Source organism: Anopheles moucheti, chromosome 3, assembly GCF_943734755.1.
Source record: "Anopheles moucheti chromosome 3, idAnoMoucSN_F20_07, whole genome shotgun sequence".
NCBI lineage: Eukaryota > Metazoa > Arthropoda > Insecta > Diptera > Culicidae > Anopheles > Anopheles moucheti.
In genome coordinates, this window is record NC_069141.1 from 3903927 (window position 1) to 3921507 (window position 17581).

Here is a 17581-nt window from a genome sequence, read left to right on the forward strand (position 1 = left end):
CCAAGACAAGACCGTCGGAGCATACCATAAACTTACTTCCCGCGTTTTCCATCCCTCGTTCGCAACTCCACGCTGCACCGTACACACATACACACGGGAAAGGCAAACATAAAAGCGCCCGTCAAGAAAGCGGCAGTTCAAGTGGAAAACTTGTCCTCTCCACGGTGGAAGGCAGGTGGCCGCTTACTCCGAAAGAAAAATAAGATGCATGAGAAAAAGTTTTGCCTTGTTTCGTTTTGCTGGCTTCGCACGGGTGCCTGGTTTGACGGTCCGGACCGCCAAGCAGAAACTTCAACGATGGTTGTGCAGAAATTGTATGCATATTTTTACTCCAACTTTATGAATTATCCTGTGAAAACACAGGCCCTTCTTCGAGCAGCACAATGTGTGTGTGTGTGTTGCCGCCTGATGGATGTGTTAGGATGTGGTGAAAGGAAAAGCTGCTGTGCTAGTAACCGATGTGGAGCCATTCATCTTTTTTGAGAAAGGGACACAGGCTGTTGACGTACTTGTTCAGCGAAACGGCTGGAATGCAGTTGCCACTTTGATTTTTATGTCGTGTCTCCACATGGACTACACCTATTTATGTTTTATGAAGAATTCGGCATGGTGGGGGAAAGGTGTTCTTGGGTTGAGAATTATGGGAAAAAATGAGATACATTTATAGCGTCCCGTCGCATATTTGTACATTGGATAAACTTTTATAGGTAAGAATTGAAAGCAAATCAAAATTGTGCATTGTTCTAAAGATCTGTCACCAAATTTTCCTTCAAATAAAAGACTCGTTCGCTCAGTAATTGCATTGATGGACGATCGTGTCGTTACTAAAACAAAGTGTTCAGTGAGTTTTATTTAGAACACTCTTCTCACGAACTCCGAAATTCCCCGCGAATGAAAGCAAGATGTGGAACAGCATTGAAAAGTTGATATATGAAACATAATTAACCCGAGCATGCCCGGAATAAGGCAAAAAGACAAGGAGGAAATGCCTTGAGAAATTTATACTCTTCTCAACCCTTATGCAGCCGACAATACAGCGAAGAGTCGTCATAATTATAATAAATAAATAGCCAACATAATGCTTCAAATAACCTAATTATTACAACTCAATTACCATTCATCTTCTTGTTTTGAGACACAGCAACCTCAAGAGATCTAGGTCTGCCATTTTATTAACCTGTAGCTAAATAGTCGGTCTTGCGTACGAGGAGCTTTGCCCCGACGGGGTTTTGGTCCGGTCCAGTCATGTGAGGACCGTGAATATATCAACGGAACGGGAAATTTAATTACCATTACCAGGGCCATATCAGTTATGATAAATATACATATAAAAAACATACATTTACAAGCTAAAAATATATACTTGCTCACAGAGAAATAAAAATAAAACAATTTTTACATTTTGCTTTCACTCCAACTAAAATTTGTATAGCGATCTTACTAATTCAACACTTACCTACGAACACAGCGGTGGAGTTGTGGGTTGGATCGTACGGGCACATTGCTTGACCAGGTTTCTCCGTCTCCATCGAGTAGTTGTTACCGTTGATGGAGTACGTTCGGCAAATCGGCCGAAATGCGTTCGTCCCGCAGCTCAGCAGCGATCCCTGCGCAGGGATTGCCATCACCCGGATATAGTTTTGGCAGAGATCCTGCGAAACCAAGCAAGTGAAATAACAAAGAAAAACGAGAAACAAGGGAATGATTAATTTTATCTCAATTCTCACCGGCTTTTTACACTCCCACCCCGGTATTATCGGAATCGAAATGAAAGACTAACAAACGGAGCATTCGACCATGTTCATGTTATTCCGTTTTGTGTGACACAAACGCGAAACTGAGTACGAAACATTGTAGAATATAGCAGCGCATAAGCGCAAACTCAATGAAATTATATGTTGTTTTTTTTTGTTTTTCCAGCTACAAACACTGCCCTGGACACCTTGGGGCATAAAAATCCATAAAATCACATTTTGAAACATTTGTTTCTATTTCTAGCTCAAACGTGCCTAACAAACAAGAATTTAATTGGTGTTGGTTCAAAGAAATGGAAATCAAACATATCACACTGGGCCTAACCCGCGGTTCTCTGAGAGAAAGGACACAGTTTCATCGTTTAGTTCCATGATTCCTAAAATTATGCTTACAATGCTTTGAATTCTCGGCTATTTACAGACCATAGTTGAATATGTATATGATTTATACAACAAAGAACAGTAGCGAAACCTCGATGAAAACCCTGAAATTGTTTGCATTTATCTCACCGAAGTGTTTAAGAATTAACACTGAAATGTACACACTAGCTGTTGTGCTCGGCTCCGGAATCATTGGCAGCCGTTTTACATTTAATTTTACTGAAAGCTATTCCACAATTAACGCTTTCATGTGTTTATTATACGAAAATTACACATTCTACATCCTTTGAAATAGCTAATGCACACCCTATTTGCTACCGTTCCCCTCAGAAATTGGTCAAAAGAAAACGGTCTTTGTCCGCGGGACAGATAGGATTTGTTTGCTTCTTCACGGAAAATCTCCGAGAATAAAAACACACACAGATGGTGTTACACACCCTTCTCGCTACAGCTTTCCATTGCTTTCGCTTGTAGTGCAGCTGGAATAATTTTAATTAAGTTGAATGGTGAGATAGAATATTTGGACAGTCATATCTTTTCTTCCCTCCGGACACCGATTGCCACTGTTCACCCCTCACCGTTATGGATTATTATTTTCGCAACTAGTATCATAAGCAAACAGAACGCGCCGAAATTGCTTTCGGTCACACAACACAGTACCGCCGTGTACCACGGGGCACACAAAGCCCGATGAGAGCATCGCGTGCAGAGGATGACGGGGAAACTGCTCCAATGGATGGTTGGAAAATCCCACACCAACACACCTTTCCCTTCGTACCCTTCGATTCGGTGGAGTTGGTGATCATTGTGAGCCGTACATGTTATCACAGGTCATTTGCATAACCAAATCGTTAGCAACAACTTTGGCGGCTGGTCTGCCCAAAACTTTGTTTATCCTTTGCATTTTCGTTTGGTAAAAAAAACCGAAACCGTCCTTCAACATGACAACCCGGTGGTACCGAAAACGTATACAGTGGCTGACCGAAAAATGAAAATGCCAGGAGGTCTGTTCGCTGAGCGATATTTTTTTCTATTCATAATGAACAAGAAAAAAAATAGATACACTAACTAACATGCTGGTATTCATAAAAGTGTGTAAAAATTTGTTGAAGCTAGTCAGAATTTTTATCTGTATATCCAATATAACAATCATGTGTCGAGAGACAAATAACCTAAACAGGACCGTTCAATTAACTTTTATCACAATTTTAATTATTATGAACGTTTGTGATACTTCAAGATATGATAAACCCCACAAATATTATCAGCCACATACGTTAAGTAGCCACTACCAGCATTGCGACTGGGCCACCCTATCATCTACCCTGTGTATATGTTTATGAGCGATTAGAGCGCACTGAAAAGGCTGATTATCGCCAAAACGAACCGAATCCGAAGGGAAAGAAGGAGGTAGGAAGCTACATTATGAAAATCGGCCACCCCACAGATAAGCCGGCCCTAATGAAAGTAAACCTTTCCAACCCAGACGCTACTGGCTGGAAGTTTTTCGCTCGGGTAAATGGAAATGGCCACACGAACGTACCTCATCCTTGCCCTTCACAATGCACATCTTGATGTCGTCGTCGGATGAATACCACGAGAGACGCGTCGTTTCTGCCAGATCGTAGATGCTGAGATTGTAGACGATGTTCCTGCATTGGAAAAAAAGAGAGAGAGAGACGGAGAGAGAAAAAAAGATAATATAAGATCATTAAATTACGCAAAAATGGGCACGACGATTAGGTGTGTAAGATATACCGCACATCACAGTTAGTTTACACAAGAACGACGCCGAACGGTTGGATAATGAAGCTTTATGGTACAATTTGTGGAAATTTTATCACGCAACGAAGGTGCCATTTCCCGCAACATTATGCAATTACTTTGGAACAAAATCTTAAACGTTTTTGGTTCTTTTTTTTTGCACTCCGAGTCGCTCGGTGTGCTTCACTGTGCTGTCTTTCATTAACATAACAAGAGCTTTAGAACTTTCTCTCGTTCAAATAAGCAAATGGAAAGCAAATGTCCTTTTGAACAAGAACTTGCCGTGGAACATAACTAGCTTTCCAAACAATCAACGACTCTCCAGCGTTTGAAAAAGCATCCTTACGGTGGTCGAAGTGAAAAGAAATGTGTCCCTCTGCATACTTCCAGCCGTAATGCATTCCGAATCCTTCGGAAAGCAGGCCAGTTTACAACACAAAAGCGACGGCACATATGGCAAAACCGTTCCACGTGCCAAGAGCTTCCGAGTGTCCGAGTGGCGGAAAATGTCTCTTCAAAGCGGTAATACCATCACTTATGCCTGGGGTGGTGGCAGCAGTTGTGTGTGTGTGGTAGTAGTGGACGATTTTATGCTTTAGTGTGTGATTTTCAACACCTGAAGGCGCGCTTGCAGTTTGAGACAGGCCATTTACCTTGCGGTGGAACAAACGGGGAAAACGGCTTGAATCACTTCTCATGCAGGCATATTAGTTACTTCAACGCATTGCGCACAGCAAGCTTGAAAATTAACCCGCACATTGTTTGTTGAATACAGCAAAAGGAGAAAGCAAAATATTTTTATTTAATTGAAAACTCATTTGTTATGTATCTGTTTTTTTATATTCGCGCAATATTTTAATTATTTTTTAATTAAGAATATTCCAGCAATTACAGATAAAACTGAAAATACGGCATTGCCGTCATAATGGAATTTAAATAAATACAGATAAAACTGTTCTAATATTAATAATCCGACAAAGTTATAGTCAAACACAATCCTAAAGACAACATCATTAACCGGGGAAGCGTAGCCTGTTACACATATTGCATCAATAAATTACACAGTAAATGTCTTGCTCATTAGACTTTGTACGATAGCATTTAAATAATGGTAGAAGCATCTATCCCAGTCCTGCTGATCCTTTTACACTGTGGGTTCGCCTTATCAACACTCATTTGACAGTGCGTCCTCGGAAGCGTCTTGAGCGATAAAAATACAAAGATACCTCTTTTCGTACATTACCATTATCTGAGCAGCAAAGAAACCGGGCAAAGCAGGCAACCATCCAGCAGTCCATTAAATGTTGCAAAAACCATCATCATAATGTCAAAAACCCACCCCGCACCTACACCACCACGTGAGCCTGTCAAACGCATCCCAGTGAACCACACCGTCGTGTCAACCACACAATCATCCCGAAGCTAAATATTTCGGGTAAAGCACGGGTAATATTCTACACAGCAGACAGCAATTAGGTGTCGTCATAAATTACGTTTATATTCATTACATCAATTTGTAACTGCCAGCCCAGGCCGGCAGCAGCATCAGCTGCCATCGGAGAAACGGGGCTCAAGTGTCGTCACACATATGCCCACCAGCACACGATACAATGCCGGGGGATGCTGCTGATGATCGTGATGGAATCTCAAATTTTCAACAAAAAAACACACGCGAAACTACCACGCACGTAGCAATGGGTGCCGAAGGTGAGGTATGTTCTGGGGAGGGTTTCCTCCATAAACCATACAGCAAAATTCCATTTAGATGCTCGAAAGAACTGTTCGGCCCATCCGGGCCCGTCGAATCGCACATCATTTTGACATGACGCCCTTGCGCTCTGTCAAAATCGTTCCCAGTGATGGGACATGCGTCGCTCAATTTAAATTAGTCAACCGTCGAAAAGAATGCGCCGTGGAGATGTCGAGCAATACATTCTTAGAACGATGCGTACGAAGCATCGAATTAATACCATTCCATACGCGTCCTCTATGGGATAAGCTAGACAAAACACCCACCGTATTCTACTATCGTTAACTCTGCCAGCAGATTCAGAAGATGCCTTGAAAACCCCCAACAGCCAATCAACACGCTCATGACACTAAGCGCAATAGTTTTGAAGACTTTAAACTTTCACAATTAATGCTAATTTATGAAGGCACCCGTGCCACATGTTTGCTACTGTATATGGCAGACTACTGGCGCACGCTGTTGACTTTGCATATAAATGTACACACAGAGTCGCGCGATGGGTGTTGGGTGTTGAACCGAAGCCCCTCATCGGCAGACATGAGAACGGAAGGTCACCATAAATCAATAAACAAACATCGTTCCCCAGCACATGTTTGCGCAGGCATTCGCGGACAACGGCTGAATAGAGAAAAAGGAGATTTTTGGGATGGTCAAGTGCATGTGTGTTTTATTGCATTCTTCATCCCAGCCCGAGCCCAGCAAGCCAGAGGTTAATTAAGAAACCGTGCATATTTGTCGGCCGCTGCTGTGAAATGCGCATCATCTGGATGAGTATACAGCGTACTTAAACGAAGTAATTAAATTAAAACCTATAAAACGTATTCTTAACCTAGATACAGGCAACGTATTTTAAGAACCAAGAGGACATCAAATAAAAAGTAAGGTCATAGAACATGTTGGACGATCTAATCAGTTTATTGAGAACACAAACAATTACATATGAGAATGAATTCTAGCTCTAAACTCGCCCACGACACTGACACTGAACGCAAACAGAATCTTTGTCCAATGCTTACCAGAACAACGGGCAACAGCAACGAATACAAACAACGCTTTGACACAGTGCTCCATCACTTGGGCGACATTATTCTCGATCGTACGAACCGGCTCGCATGTGCCGAAAACTAGCACCACATCTTGGCCCCGGCGGATGGACAAATGCCATGGCACTGTTGTTGAGGGGGGAAATGTCATAAAGCGTTTCAACCAGCAACCGTATTGCCAGCCACCATTGTGACAGTTCCACATTTTTTCCTCCCCCCCCCCCCCCCCCCCCCCACTGTGCGGGCGAAACCGTCTCGGTAATCATTTTTCATTCTGCTTCCACTGGCACATTTCACGAGTAAAAGCAAACTAATTTATCACACTGAATTACCACCGTAGGGCGCCTATCAACCGTCACCAGCTTCAGACTTCGTTGCGTTGGCTGCTTTTATGAGTCCATTACAACCCGTTACAACACGGCAACGCGGAGGAAGAAATTTCATTCTTCGTGAGCATGATTTTGCGAAGGTGCTGGGTACCATCACCGTCACTACAGCGAAGCGACAGCGTTGTGCTGTGTGCCTGTGTGGCTGCAGTTGGCTTTTCTTCCGGCCATTCTCAAGCATGCGTTTTGCTAGAGCTTCTCCAAACCGCCAAGTACTTGGGGGTACACTCAAACTTGGAACCCAACCCGAAAGCACCCATGCTCTTATGCAACCGATCTGGGCCGTGTCCTTGCTACCAACGGTCAATGGGTTGTTGGGATGACGATGGCAACGTTTACTTCTTCCTGTGCATGACTTTCGTCGCCTGTTTGTCCACTGCCCAGGAAATGTGCCCGGGTGCACATCCGGACCTGCACCACGCTCGGTACACACGTCGGTAAATAATCAATCACTTCACTTCAGTAAACCTCATGAAGCATCCAGAACCGACAGCGTTACACCACCACCCCCAAACACTGACGGGGCAACAAGTTTTTCCAAGCGTAGCTCGAACGGTTCGAGTTGTTCCGCTCCAGCAGAGGTGATCGCACACAATCGGGTATGCACGTGTACTTACGGTGCATTGAATTGTGCGGACGATGGTACTAGCCCTAGCCTTCACTTTGGGGGAGAACGAGGTTTTGGAGGTGCCCATGCTTCCGTCAACATTAAAGAGCATTGCTTGTTGGCAACGGTGGATTTAAAACTATTCAATTTGAATAAAAAGCATAAGGGCTTTTATGCAATCATTATTCAGGAAATTAAAAACAACATCCTATATTTGTAGTGTTATTTAGCATATCAGTGTAATAACGCAAGCCTTCCCGGGGTAAACTAAGCAGTGCAACTAACCATCTCCACTGTACTGTACAAGTGTCAAAAGTTGCCAGCAAAAGTTTAATTAAATTCGTACTCAAACAACCGGAACTCTGCATGCAGAGCTAACTCTGCGTAGCAGTGGCTGCAAGTAGCGTTACCGAGTTCAACGAGCATCGGAATAACATTCCCACATTCATACCACCGCTTGTTGAGGGACGAGAACTATCATCAACCGTGTATACAATAACTTTTAAACTTTTCCCACTTGATTTTCAGTTGGATATTACCACACCGTGCACACATCCAACGTTGCCCCGCTTGCAGTTGGGTTCGAGAATGATGCAATAAAAGTGCATCATAAGCATTTTTATTAATCCTTCTGCCGTCCACCGGTTGCAGATGCGTTGCATCCGGTGGTGAGCGCGATATCATCTCGCTGCATCGAACACACGTAAGCTTTTTTTTATGGTACATTATGTTTAATGTCACTTTACGGTATCTTCTCACCGTACCATCATAGCATGATGATGGAAGCGATGTAGTTTATCGTATCATCTCACTTCCCGACGGTGGGTTTCTTTAAGGAGAAGCACTGCTTCCGGCAGTACTTTACGAAGATCACGCTGAGGATCGTATTTTTATTGGGTTTTTTTCCCCCACTGTTGAGCTTCCGATGGGTCTCATCGTTCACAGACATATGCTTGCACGAAACGACTTTTTTTTCGTATTCCACACATTACACAAGCCATTTCTCAACAAGAAATTATCTTGTGTGCCATGCGAGGAAAATGGAGGCGCCCAGTCAACTGTGAAATGACACAAGTGAGTTATACCTGCTGACGATGCCAGTTTGAGCAAATATTTTCACAGCGATCGCAATATTTGATTGGCAATAAAATAAAAGAAAGCCGTGGAGTTTGAACACAATTTTGGGGTTTTAGTACACAAGTAATCGGAAACATTCCCTTTCTTAAACTTTACGATAGCTTATCGCTTGCTCTGGTACAGGTCGAAGAAAAACGTCCTCTGATCCAATGCAGAATTGGCTTAATGAGCACCCGCGTGGATAGTTCCTTTTCAGGACTTTTTGGATTTTTCCCTTTCCTCCCAATCAGCTCCCACGATATATTTTTTGACTTTGCTTCAATAAACTCATCATCACACCTACACCACTTCCAAGAGAAGCAAGATCCCGCTAGGAGCTTTTCGGTAACTAAAGCGTTAAAGCGGCAACTCCATGAAAGACCGATCCGGTGTGACTTCTGTCGCGCTCGGTTAGTAATTTATAGCAGCGTTCATTTAATTAACATAAGATGAAAGAGCATAAATCACGGGACGATAAATTACGCTTTCCTGAGAGAAATTCTTGCGCTGGTTGGTGCTTTGCTTTTCTCTAGCATGACTATAATTTAAGGGCAGCCTGTCTAGGGGGAAATGATTCGAGCAACTGCTCCGTGGCTAACGCACCCACCTAGGCCAAGGTTAATGGGTGGTAAACGTTCATCGCGGGGAAAGCATTGCGCTTTGGACCCAAAAAAAAGGATCCAACGTTACTTTGCATGAACCTGTCTTAGGCCGCTAGTTTCACCCCCTTCATTTAAACACTCGTCAATAGGATGTTTTACCCGCTAGCTTGTACCGAGGGCTCTTTTCGTTTCTTGTTCAACTTTTGAACCACGCCCGTCATCTTTGGCACACTCAGGAGCATGTTTTTGGCACGGCGGGGGTTTCAGCGCGTGGATGAGCAATTTTTACGTGCAAGTTAGTTTTGCCCGTTTCGAGCAGCACTAATGGTTTTCGTGTAATCGTGTCAAAAGTCAACCAGCTGGAAGCAGTTGAAATGTTCCTCGTAATGAGCAGTTCGCTACATTCGTGAAAAAGAAGCTATCTCTCACTATAGTTAATGAAGCACGGAACGCCACAGGATTCTTCGAACCCCCATTACCCAGGCCGCTGGATAACTAGAAATCATTTAGCAATCTACTGCATGAACACAGTTCCAGTGCTAAGCGGAATAATTTAGAAACCTTGAGCAATTACACGAAAGCTTCGCTTTAAGAATTCATTAAGATGACATATAATTCAGAGAAATCAACATTTCATAGATATAACGAAGAGCTATAAGCGATAATTAACGTTTTATTCATGTGCTGCCTAATAGCCCGTACCGACCAACGACATTAAATAGTTGAAGAGATAGGATTTTAAAGTATTCTTACAATAATTTTCGAAAATCATAGCTTAGAGATAAATGCATTTAAAACATAATTATTTGATTATTTGACCACACCAAAAATGCTTCAAAGCCAAGGTACAATAAACCTTCAACTAATTCAATAGAATTTGACCAAAATTCGCCACCAAGAGCAGAACGGACCAATTTCAAAAGGCACGCTCCTGGAACAGAACTTCCAGGCATAGCTTTACGTCTAATTAAATCTTCATCAAGCAATGCATAATCTCGTGGAAAGCAACAATTCTAACGCCTTCCAATTCGGGCTTAACAACCTACCTTCACAAAACAAATGCGGCCACACGGACAAATGAAAGGTTTAGCGCGCTCTTGCGTCATGCCCAACAACCGTGTTTCTTTCCCTAGGTTTTTTTTGTTAATCCCTTCACTTCAATCAAGATCCCGCCCGGTACCGACACCGAAGTTATTAAGGAGTTATTAAATTTATCGCAAAACTTTGCCCCCACCGTGACGTACCCTCCCTTGCCGGACGGTGCTCTATTTCATTCTCCCGCTGGAGCTCATACTAGGAATTTTTAGAAAATCCCTTGTTTTACTCGCTTTTGACGTCCCTTTTCCTTCGGCGAGGGTTTTCCGCTGCTTCCCAAATACGATTGCAAAGGGTAGGGTGGTTTCGTTTTTCATTCAGTCACGTTTTTTAATAGAGATATAAACAGCAGAAATTAATTAGTAACCGAACAAAGTTAAAACCATCGGAACGAACGGGCGTGGCTGACCGGAAGCAGCATCCGCGAAAGGAGACGGCGGCAAGAAGCGGCGCAGAAAGGTTGTTCTTTTCATATTCCACGATAATTAAGATCTTCGCAATTTGTTTCTATTTTCCTTCGACGCTGTGTTTTTTTTCGCCTTCTTGAGATGTTTGCTAACAAGCAGCGTAAGGCAATTGAGCAGGTTTTACTTTTAAAGCTGTTTTGAAGATGCCGTGAAAGTAAAAATCGAATTTATATGGGAATATTAAACTGTTCGTGAGTGAAAAGAAAATAATTCTTTAAATACAAATTTATTAAACATTTGCAATCAGTACGTCAGTTATGAGTTTCGAATTTATTTCGCTGAACTAATAGTCTCCAACAGGCATGTTGTTACCATGCAAAGGGTATTTCACAAAAAGGAACAGCCCGACAACGACGCATTTTTAAACACGGCCCACACTCGGTCCGAGTAACACCTCCGGAACACACTCATACGTTCATTAAGTGATTAATATTCCGTAAGCAAATTAAAGCCTGATTCAAATGTGTCAAAGCCCCCTCGAGAGTGGGTGTGGGCTATTTGATCAATAATTTAGTTGCATTATGTATGGACGTCTGGGCTGTCGGGCGTACCACCGAGCATTGAACGAAACGCAAAACCCACACATACGCGTAGCGTGAATCCTTTTGCAACGCAGCCTCTAGTGTGCGTTCCTGCACACGGCGTTGGCCCATGCCACACTCTCGCACGTCCGGCTGAATGGAGAATTTTGTTCATATTGATTTTCTACGGAACCGTCCCCGTAACAGTCACGTGTGGCCGAGACGAGCATATGCGTCGAACATCGTTGATTATGATGATCGACGGGAGCCTGATGGTTCGATGTTTCGCTGACTTGCATGTTCCGTGTCCAAGCACACAAGTTCGTGTACCGTATCACACGTTGCAAATGCAAATGGATTCCAAACGCCCCGATCCCCCAGCACGCCAGCAGCATTAAAATCTAATGATATGGAATTCTACAACGGTCGCGTGCGGAGGAACAGTGCAAGGAGGTGGCACACTGCCGTGTTGGAACATGAGATCCTTGCTAAAATTATCGATGACATCAGTGTATCAGGTACGGCACGGTGTTTCTGGTAGCAGTGAAGGAAAACTACCTACTGATGAGCGTGAACCTTGACAATAATAATTATTGATGTTCGTAATTACTTATTGATGTTTGCGTTCGCCATTCGGGTTTCATTGCATGATGATTATTTGCATTGAAATGCTTGTTTCGAAGAAATTTTTGGAAATGTAAACCAATCAGCTCATTATTTTTATTTTTTATGAAAAACGTGCCACATTTTTTTTCTGATAGTGTGCAGTTTTATTATGCTTATACTGCGTACACCAAAGCACAGAAATTATTTGTTCAATAAATGGAGTCATTTTCTGTTTCTGATTAAAAGGGTATTTTCACACTTTCCACGCAGATTAAATATCGGCTGATGATTGGACATCAATATTATCAGACGAATGTTTAAACAGATGTATTTTATTTCAAATGTAGATAATTTTCACTTCATACTGTATTCCAAGAAAACATACGCAATGTAATAGCATTCACATTTTCATGGATTTCGCTGGAACTCCCTACAAGTAATTAACAAATTTCCTTCCAGCAGCTATGAAATGTATCCAACAAACAAAATTTGAACGAGTCTTCAAACATGCACAAATTAAATTGTTTACATTTGGAACATAAAAATAATCATCTTCCGTTCGTTACCAGTTTGGCATTAGCTCGTGAGTTTATATTTCACTCGTTCAGTACCCAGCGCGAATCTACGAAGTTTCCTGGGGGCGCACAATAGATGTCAGAAAATCATATCGCACTAAATTGTTTGCATTGATTTACAACAAATAGTGAAAAACATGTAAAAAACAACAGGAAAAAAAGTTTATCAAACGATTATGTATGTTATTCATAAACTTTTTTAAATATGTTAAACCAATAACTCACAATCATTTCATGAAAAATACCATTTTTATTATAGCCCTTCCAACTCTTTTCGTTTGTGAGTTTCGTTGTTCAAATATACAACAAAAAACAACGTCAAATTCATAAAAAATACTCCAAAAACTGCCATGTTTACGGTCAACAACGGTAGGTGTTCAGTTATTCCTGTGCAAAGTGTTTGGAAAATCGATTATCCATATCGCACTCACGATTCTCAGTACGCACACCACAATATAAACAAACAGACAAACCATGCGTTAGTAATTTAATACACTTCAATACTAAACTGGAATCCATTATTCCTCCATGGTTGCAAACTAACATACCTTACGGCAAGGACGGAAATGGGTATTTGATTACGTATAGAATAATGGGAAATTAATTTCTTTGCAACGGCCGCTTATTATTATACATTTAGCCTACGGTTAACGCTGGTGTAGGTTTTCTGTTGAGGTTTTTTTTGCAATTTAATTTAACGTGCAATCGAATTAAGTTCAACCGAAGCGACCAACATGCAGAAGTATAACAAAGAGACCGCAACAAAAATGGCTGGAACAATTGCCGCTCGATTGACAATGATTTATCGAAATAGAAAGTTAGCCAACGGACCATTTGCGACGGAGTAAATGAGCTATAAATCAAGGGAGAATTTGAAACAACAAAAATAATCAATACCAACGCAAAACTGGATAAAATTTCCGATAATAAAGATAACAAATCATGTGTAAACTTATAACTTGTTATTAACGATACCCTCACAGCTGTTCCATTATTTTCCGATAAGACAATCTTTACGCAGAAAACCGTACACATCTGCTTGCAGAACGCGATTTGCTTACATATGGTGAACGATGCTATCGGGAGGGCATCCACATACCTAAAAATAAAATTGTCTCACGCGTTACTTCAAACCTTATATTACCCGCCAAATGGTAGCAGCTTCCCGGGTCGACAAAGCAGAAACACGAAATCGAATTATTGCCAACCATATCGAATCGAAGAACCGACATTACCCGATGGTATTTCATCAATGCTGTAGCTACCATCACCCCCTACGCTCGAGCTCGATGGTTTATCGATTTTTCACCACCATCTCAAAACATCCTAGTCACGCAAAAATCGATGTACTTTACCTTCCTGCTCTCGCACAAACATGCATGCTTTCCAACAAAAAAAACACCACTTGGTCTTATGTCACCCAACGGAAGCGGTACACGCACGGGACTGCTTAAAAATTCATCCCCAAGCTTTATGCTACCCTGGAGCAGGCAGAAAAAGGTAGACAAGGACAACGACCGATCGTACGTTATTTGTATGTTGTTGGTGTTTAAGTCCAAGAATTCAAGAGCTCAACTACACCAAATCCTCACCAGCTGCTTACGTAATCATTTCTGTTTTTTTGACACTTCCAGCAAATACAACAAAACGTGTTATACCTTATCTGGGTAGAAATTGTATTCCCAAACATACACACTCACACACATACAAAATGGGAGCAATTTTCAGACGCTATTCCTTCTTTAAATCCCTAAAGGTTGCAGATGGAACTGTTTGCCGTGGAAAATGGGCCGTAAGTGCTGTCGACTGCGCCAAGCGAATTTATCCAACATCACAAATAATGCAAAAAACCTCAGGCGGTGGCTTTGGATCCGAGTTTACGGGGAAGAGAGGGAAAGAGAGAAAAAGAGAAATACCAATCCAGCGGCTAACGAAGTACTTGGTTTATCTAACGACAACACACATGATTTAACTTTTGGCAGTATTTATACAGTGCACAAGTGCGATAAGGGATAAAAGATGTAGGACGATACCTCAAGAGCAAATGATACAATGAAGAAAGCAACGATGACAATAATATCCAAGTTTAATATTGCTCCAATCGATTTGTACGATGAATCGTTTATAGAGTTTTACACTATTTTTTAGAAAATTTTTGAGAAGTTTTATAACTCTCCAATGTTTTAGCGCAAACAAACAACCAAAAAAACTCACAAAAGGTAAACAAATGGAAAAATTTCCAATCAACGACAGTGAATTGAACTTCACACCGAGCAGCATACTTTTGCAATGTTGCCAATTAAACTAGGATTAAACTTCAATCAAACTATGAAGCGGGACGGAACATGCTCGCCTAACATGGCTCCCTCCTATATTACACCGAAGGCACATATTCACCGCCGTGAATTTGAATAACAGCAGCGATCCGCATGGGCCGCACAGGAATAAGCCACGATCGGAAGCGCATTAGCCGAAAGTTTGGTTATTAAAATCGACAGCTGCGTTGGCTGATTTCAATTCATACATTCTCTGGCCCATTTTCTCGCGTTCGTCCGTCTTCCCTTAAGGCAGCCGGTAAAGATGGGGTATGGTTGGGAAAAAGTCTCCATAAACCTGCCGTGCCGAGAGGAAAAGCATGTCGATAATTACAAATAATTCAATAGCATTTAACGAGAAAAGTTTCCCGCTTTTCCATCCAAACGGATGCTGGATCATGTTTACCGAACCGATGTTCACCGCATCCGGAACGTATGCAGAGGTTGTGACTTTTCCTTGTACTTTTCACGCACACACGTGCGTTTCCTTCCCGCCCGACTGCTGTACACACGAAGACTGTACTCCATAAACACGCGGCATGTTGATGACTCACTTACGGTGGTGCAACTTTTCCTTCAATAGTTCGGAGAAGAAGGAGGATAGAGAAGATAAGTCGACTCCCAGTGCTTTCTGCAAACTATCAGCGAATCATTCATTTCACCCTCGGTTTTTTGGTTTACTGTACACCACTACAGCGAGGGAAACACTTTCTATTACACTTACTCCTGCTGTGCGTATGTTAGTAGCAGTTCGTTAACTTTTCCATCAGAAAATTAAATACTCCTTATCAACAGCGCAAGAGCCTGATTTAAATTGATAAGCACTATCTTGATTATCGCTTCCAACCGATACTAAAAACAACCATCACATTCTTCCAACAAAGCGATCTAGGAGACAAAGACACAAGCTCCAGGGAATACTCCAACATTAGCAAGCAACATGGCAGTATAAGATGATCATCGAAGGGAACAAGAAAAAGCAAAACGAACGCGTAAACAAAAAAAAAGGAAACTCCATCAACACCATTCAGATAAACGCGAGACTAGCTGACAGCCTCATCAATCATGACGAGTGCTTGTTTTTCCTTCAGTTCATCGAAAAAAGCTTCTTTCTACGTGTATTTTTTCCTGTGCGCTCACCAAGCCCTGTGGCTTTGAAGTAAACGGTGCAATATTCTGGCCGAAAGGGGTCTCCGCACGCTGCAAAAGGAGCCGAAGAAGCTGGGTCAAAATCTTCTACGCCAAGAAGAGAATACAAAAACAAGCTTGCCTTGCCTTGCTAGCACTACTGCTAGCAGAGAACAAGGAAATCTGTTTCGTCGGCCAAATTCCCAAGTATATCGGGTGGAGCATCCCCCGGGGAAAGGCGTACCGGTGTTCGTCATTAGTCTTGCGCGATGATAGACAGTGAAGATAACGGGTAAGGACATTTGCCGCTTTTTTGTTGTGAAGCACAGCATAAAGATGCAGAAAAAGAGCAAACCCAACTTGAAAAGAAAACAGTCTACCAATATTGCAGAGCGTCTTCCGTTATCAAATGTAAAGTGCCATTGCTCAGCAAAGTTCGTGATAAATGTTGCAAATGATCTCTCGCTCGTTTGCTAACTGCGCCCGTGCTGAAATTGAAATTCACTGCAAATTGATGGCACGTTTAAACTAATTTGTCACCATCGATCATGACGATCTAGGGCGAGGGCGAAAAACCGTTAACAACTACGAGGGTTAATGGAGGTCGGAAAATGTTTGAAATCGTGATTCATTAACAGCCGACAGGCGATAGAATAAAATCAATCTTTTCATTGAAGATTTTCCTGCCTTCACAATCCTTCACGCTGCTGTATCCACTGTCTGTTGTCTGCACTAAGTGACACCAATAAGCGCGTTCCGGCCGGAAAGTTTCACACGCATGTGAGGTTCAAATTTGAATAGCTTTGCATTACTGACGTAACGTGGAAGAAAAACCATTTCGAACTAACGGATCACTACATCTGGTGCACCTTCATCATTTCAAGAAGCAATAATATTATCACCAGAAGCGGGGATCATCATCTGTTACGAGTGCTAAACGTAAGAAAGCATTATCCATCATCACACAAATACTGAGAAAAAAGTATTTTTCCTCCCAACAGCTCATGATGGCGTCACATTTCCCGAAACAAAATGGAAACCCTATTTGGAAAGAAAGGACCCAAAAACTAAACAAAAAAAAAAACGTTAGTCCGAAACACAGAACAACCCGAAATGCAAAAGAAAGGAATCGAAGAAGAACTGTTTGCCATTCGGTTGAACTAAAGTCGCTATTGGTCCTATACTGATCACACGTGATGCGTGATGCGAGACGACGCTGGGTTGTATTTATTTATTGGCAAAATTGATAGCATCTCCTGATGTTGCTACTTCTTGTCACGAGAACTATTCCACCCTATTTGATGGTTTTACTACCTTCCTTCCATCTTGTGACTTTTTCTGTTTATAAAACTGCATTTTGTGCCATATCGTCGCGTCAAAGCAAAATCTACTGCACAATCACCGTGTAGAAGATCCACATCCAGTCTCTGGTCCGTAAACCCTAGAGGCGATTGATGATGGTTTGCGATTA

The 17581-nt window shown here is 42.0% G+C and overlaps 1 protein-coding gene across 1 annotated transcript in view; it reads right to left on the minus strand.

The window, feature by feature from the left end:
• LOC128304996 (semaphorin-1A) overlaps positions 1-17581 on the minus strand; it is a 112033-nt gene that overhangs the window by 21418 nt on the left and 73034 nt on the right. Inside the window, exons 3-4 of the mRNA XM_053042264.1 lie at positions 3679-3787; positions 1457-1652 (exon numbers count right to left, since the gene is read on the minus strand). Coding sequence (XP_052898224.1) covers positions 1457-1652; positions 3679-3705 — 223 coding nt within the window. The 5' untranslated portion in view covers positions 3706-3787. The remainder of the gene's footprint in view (positions 1-1456; positions 1653-3678; positions 3788-17581) is intronic.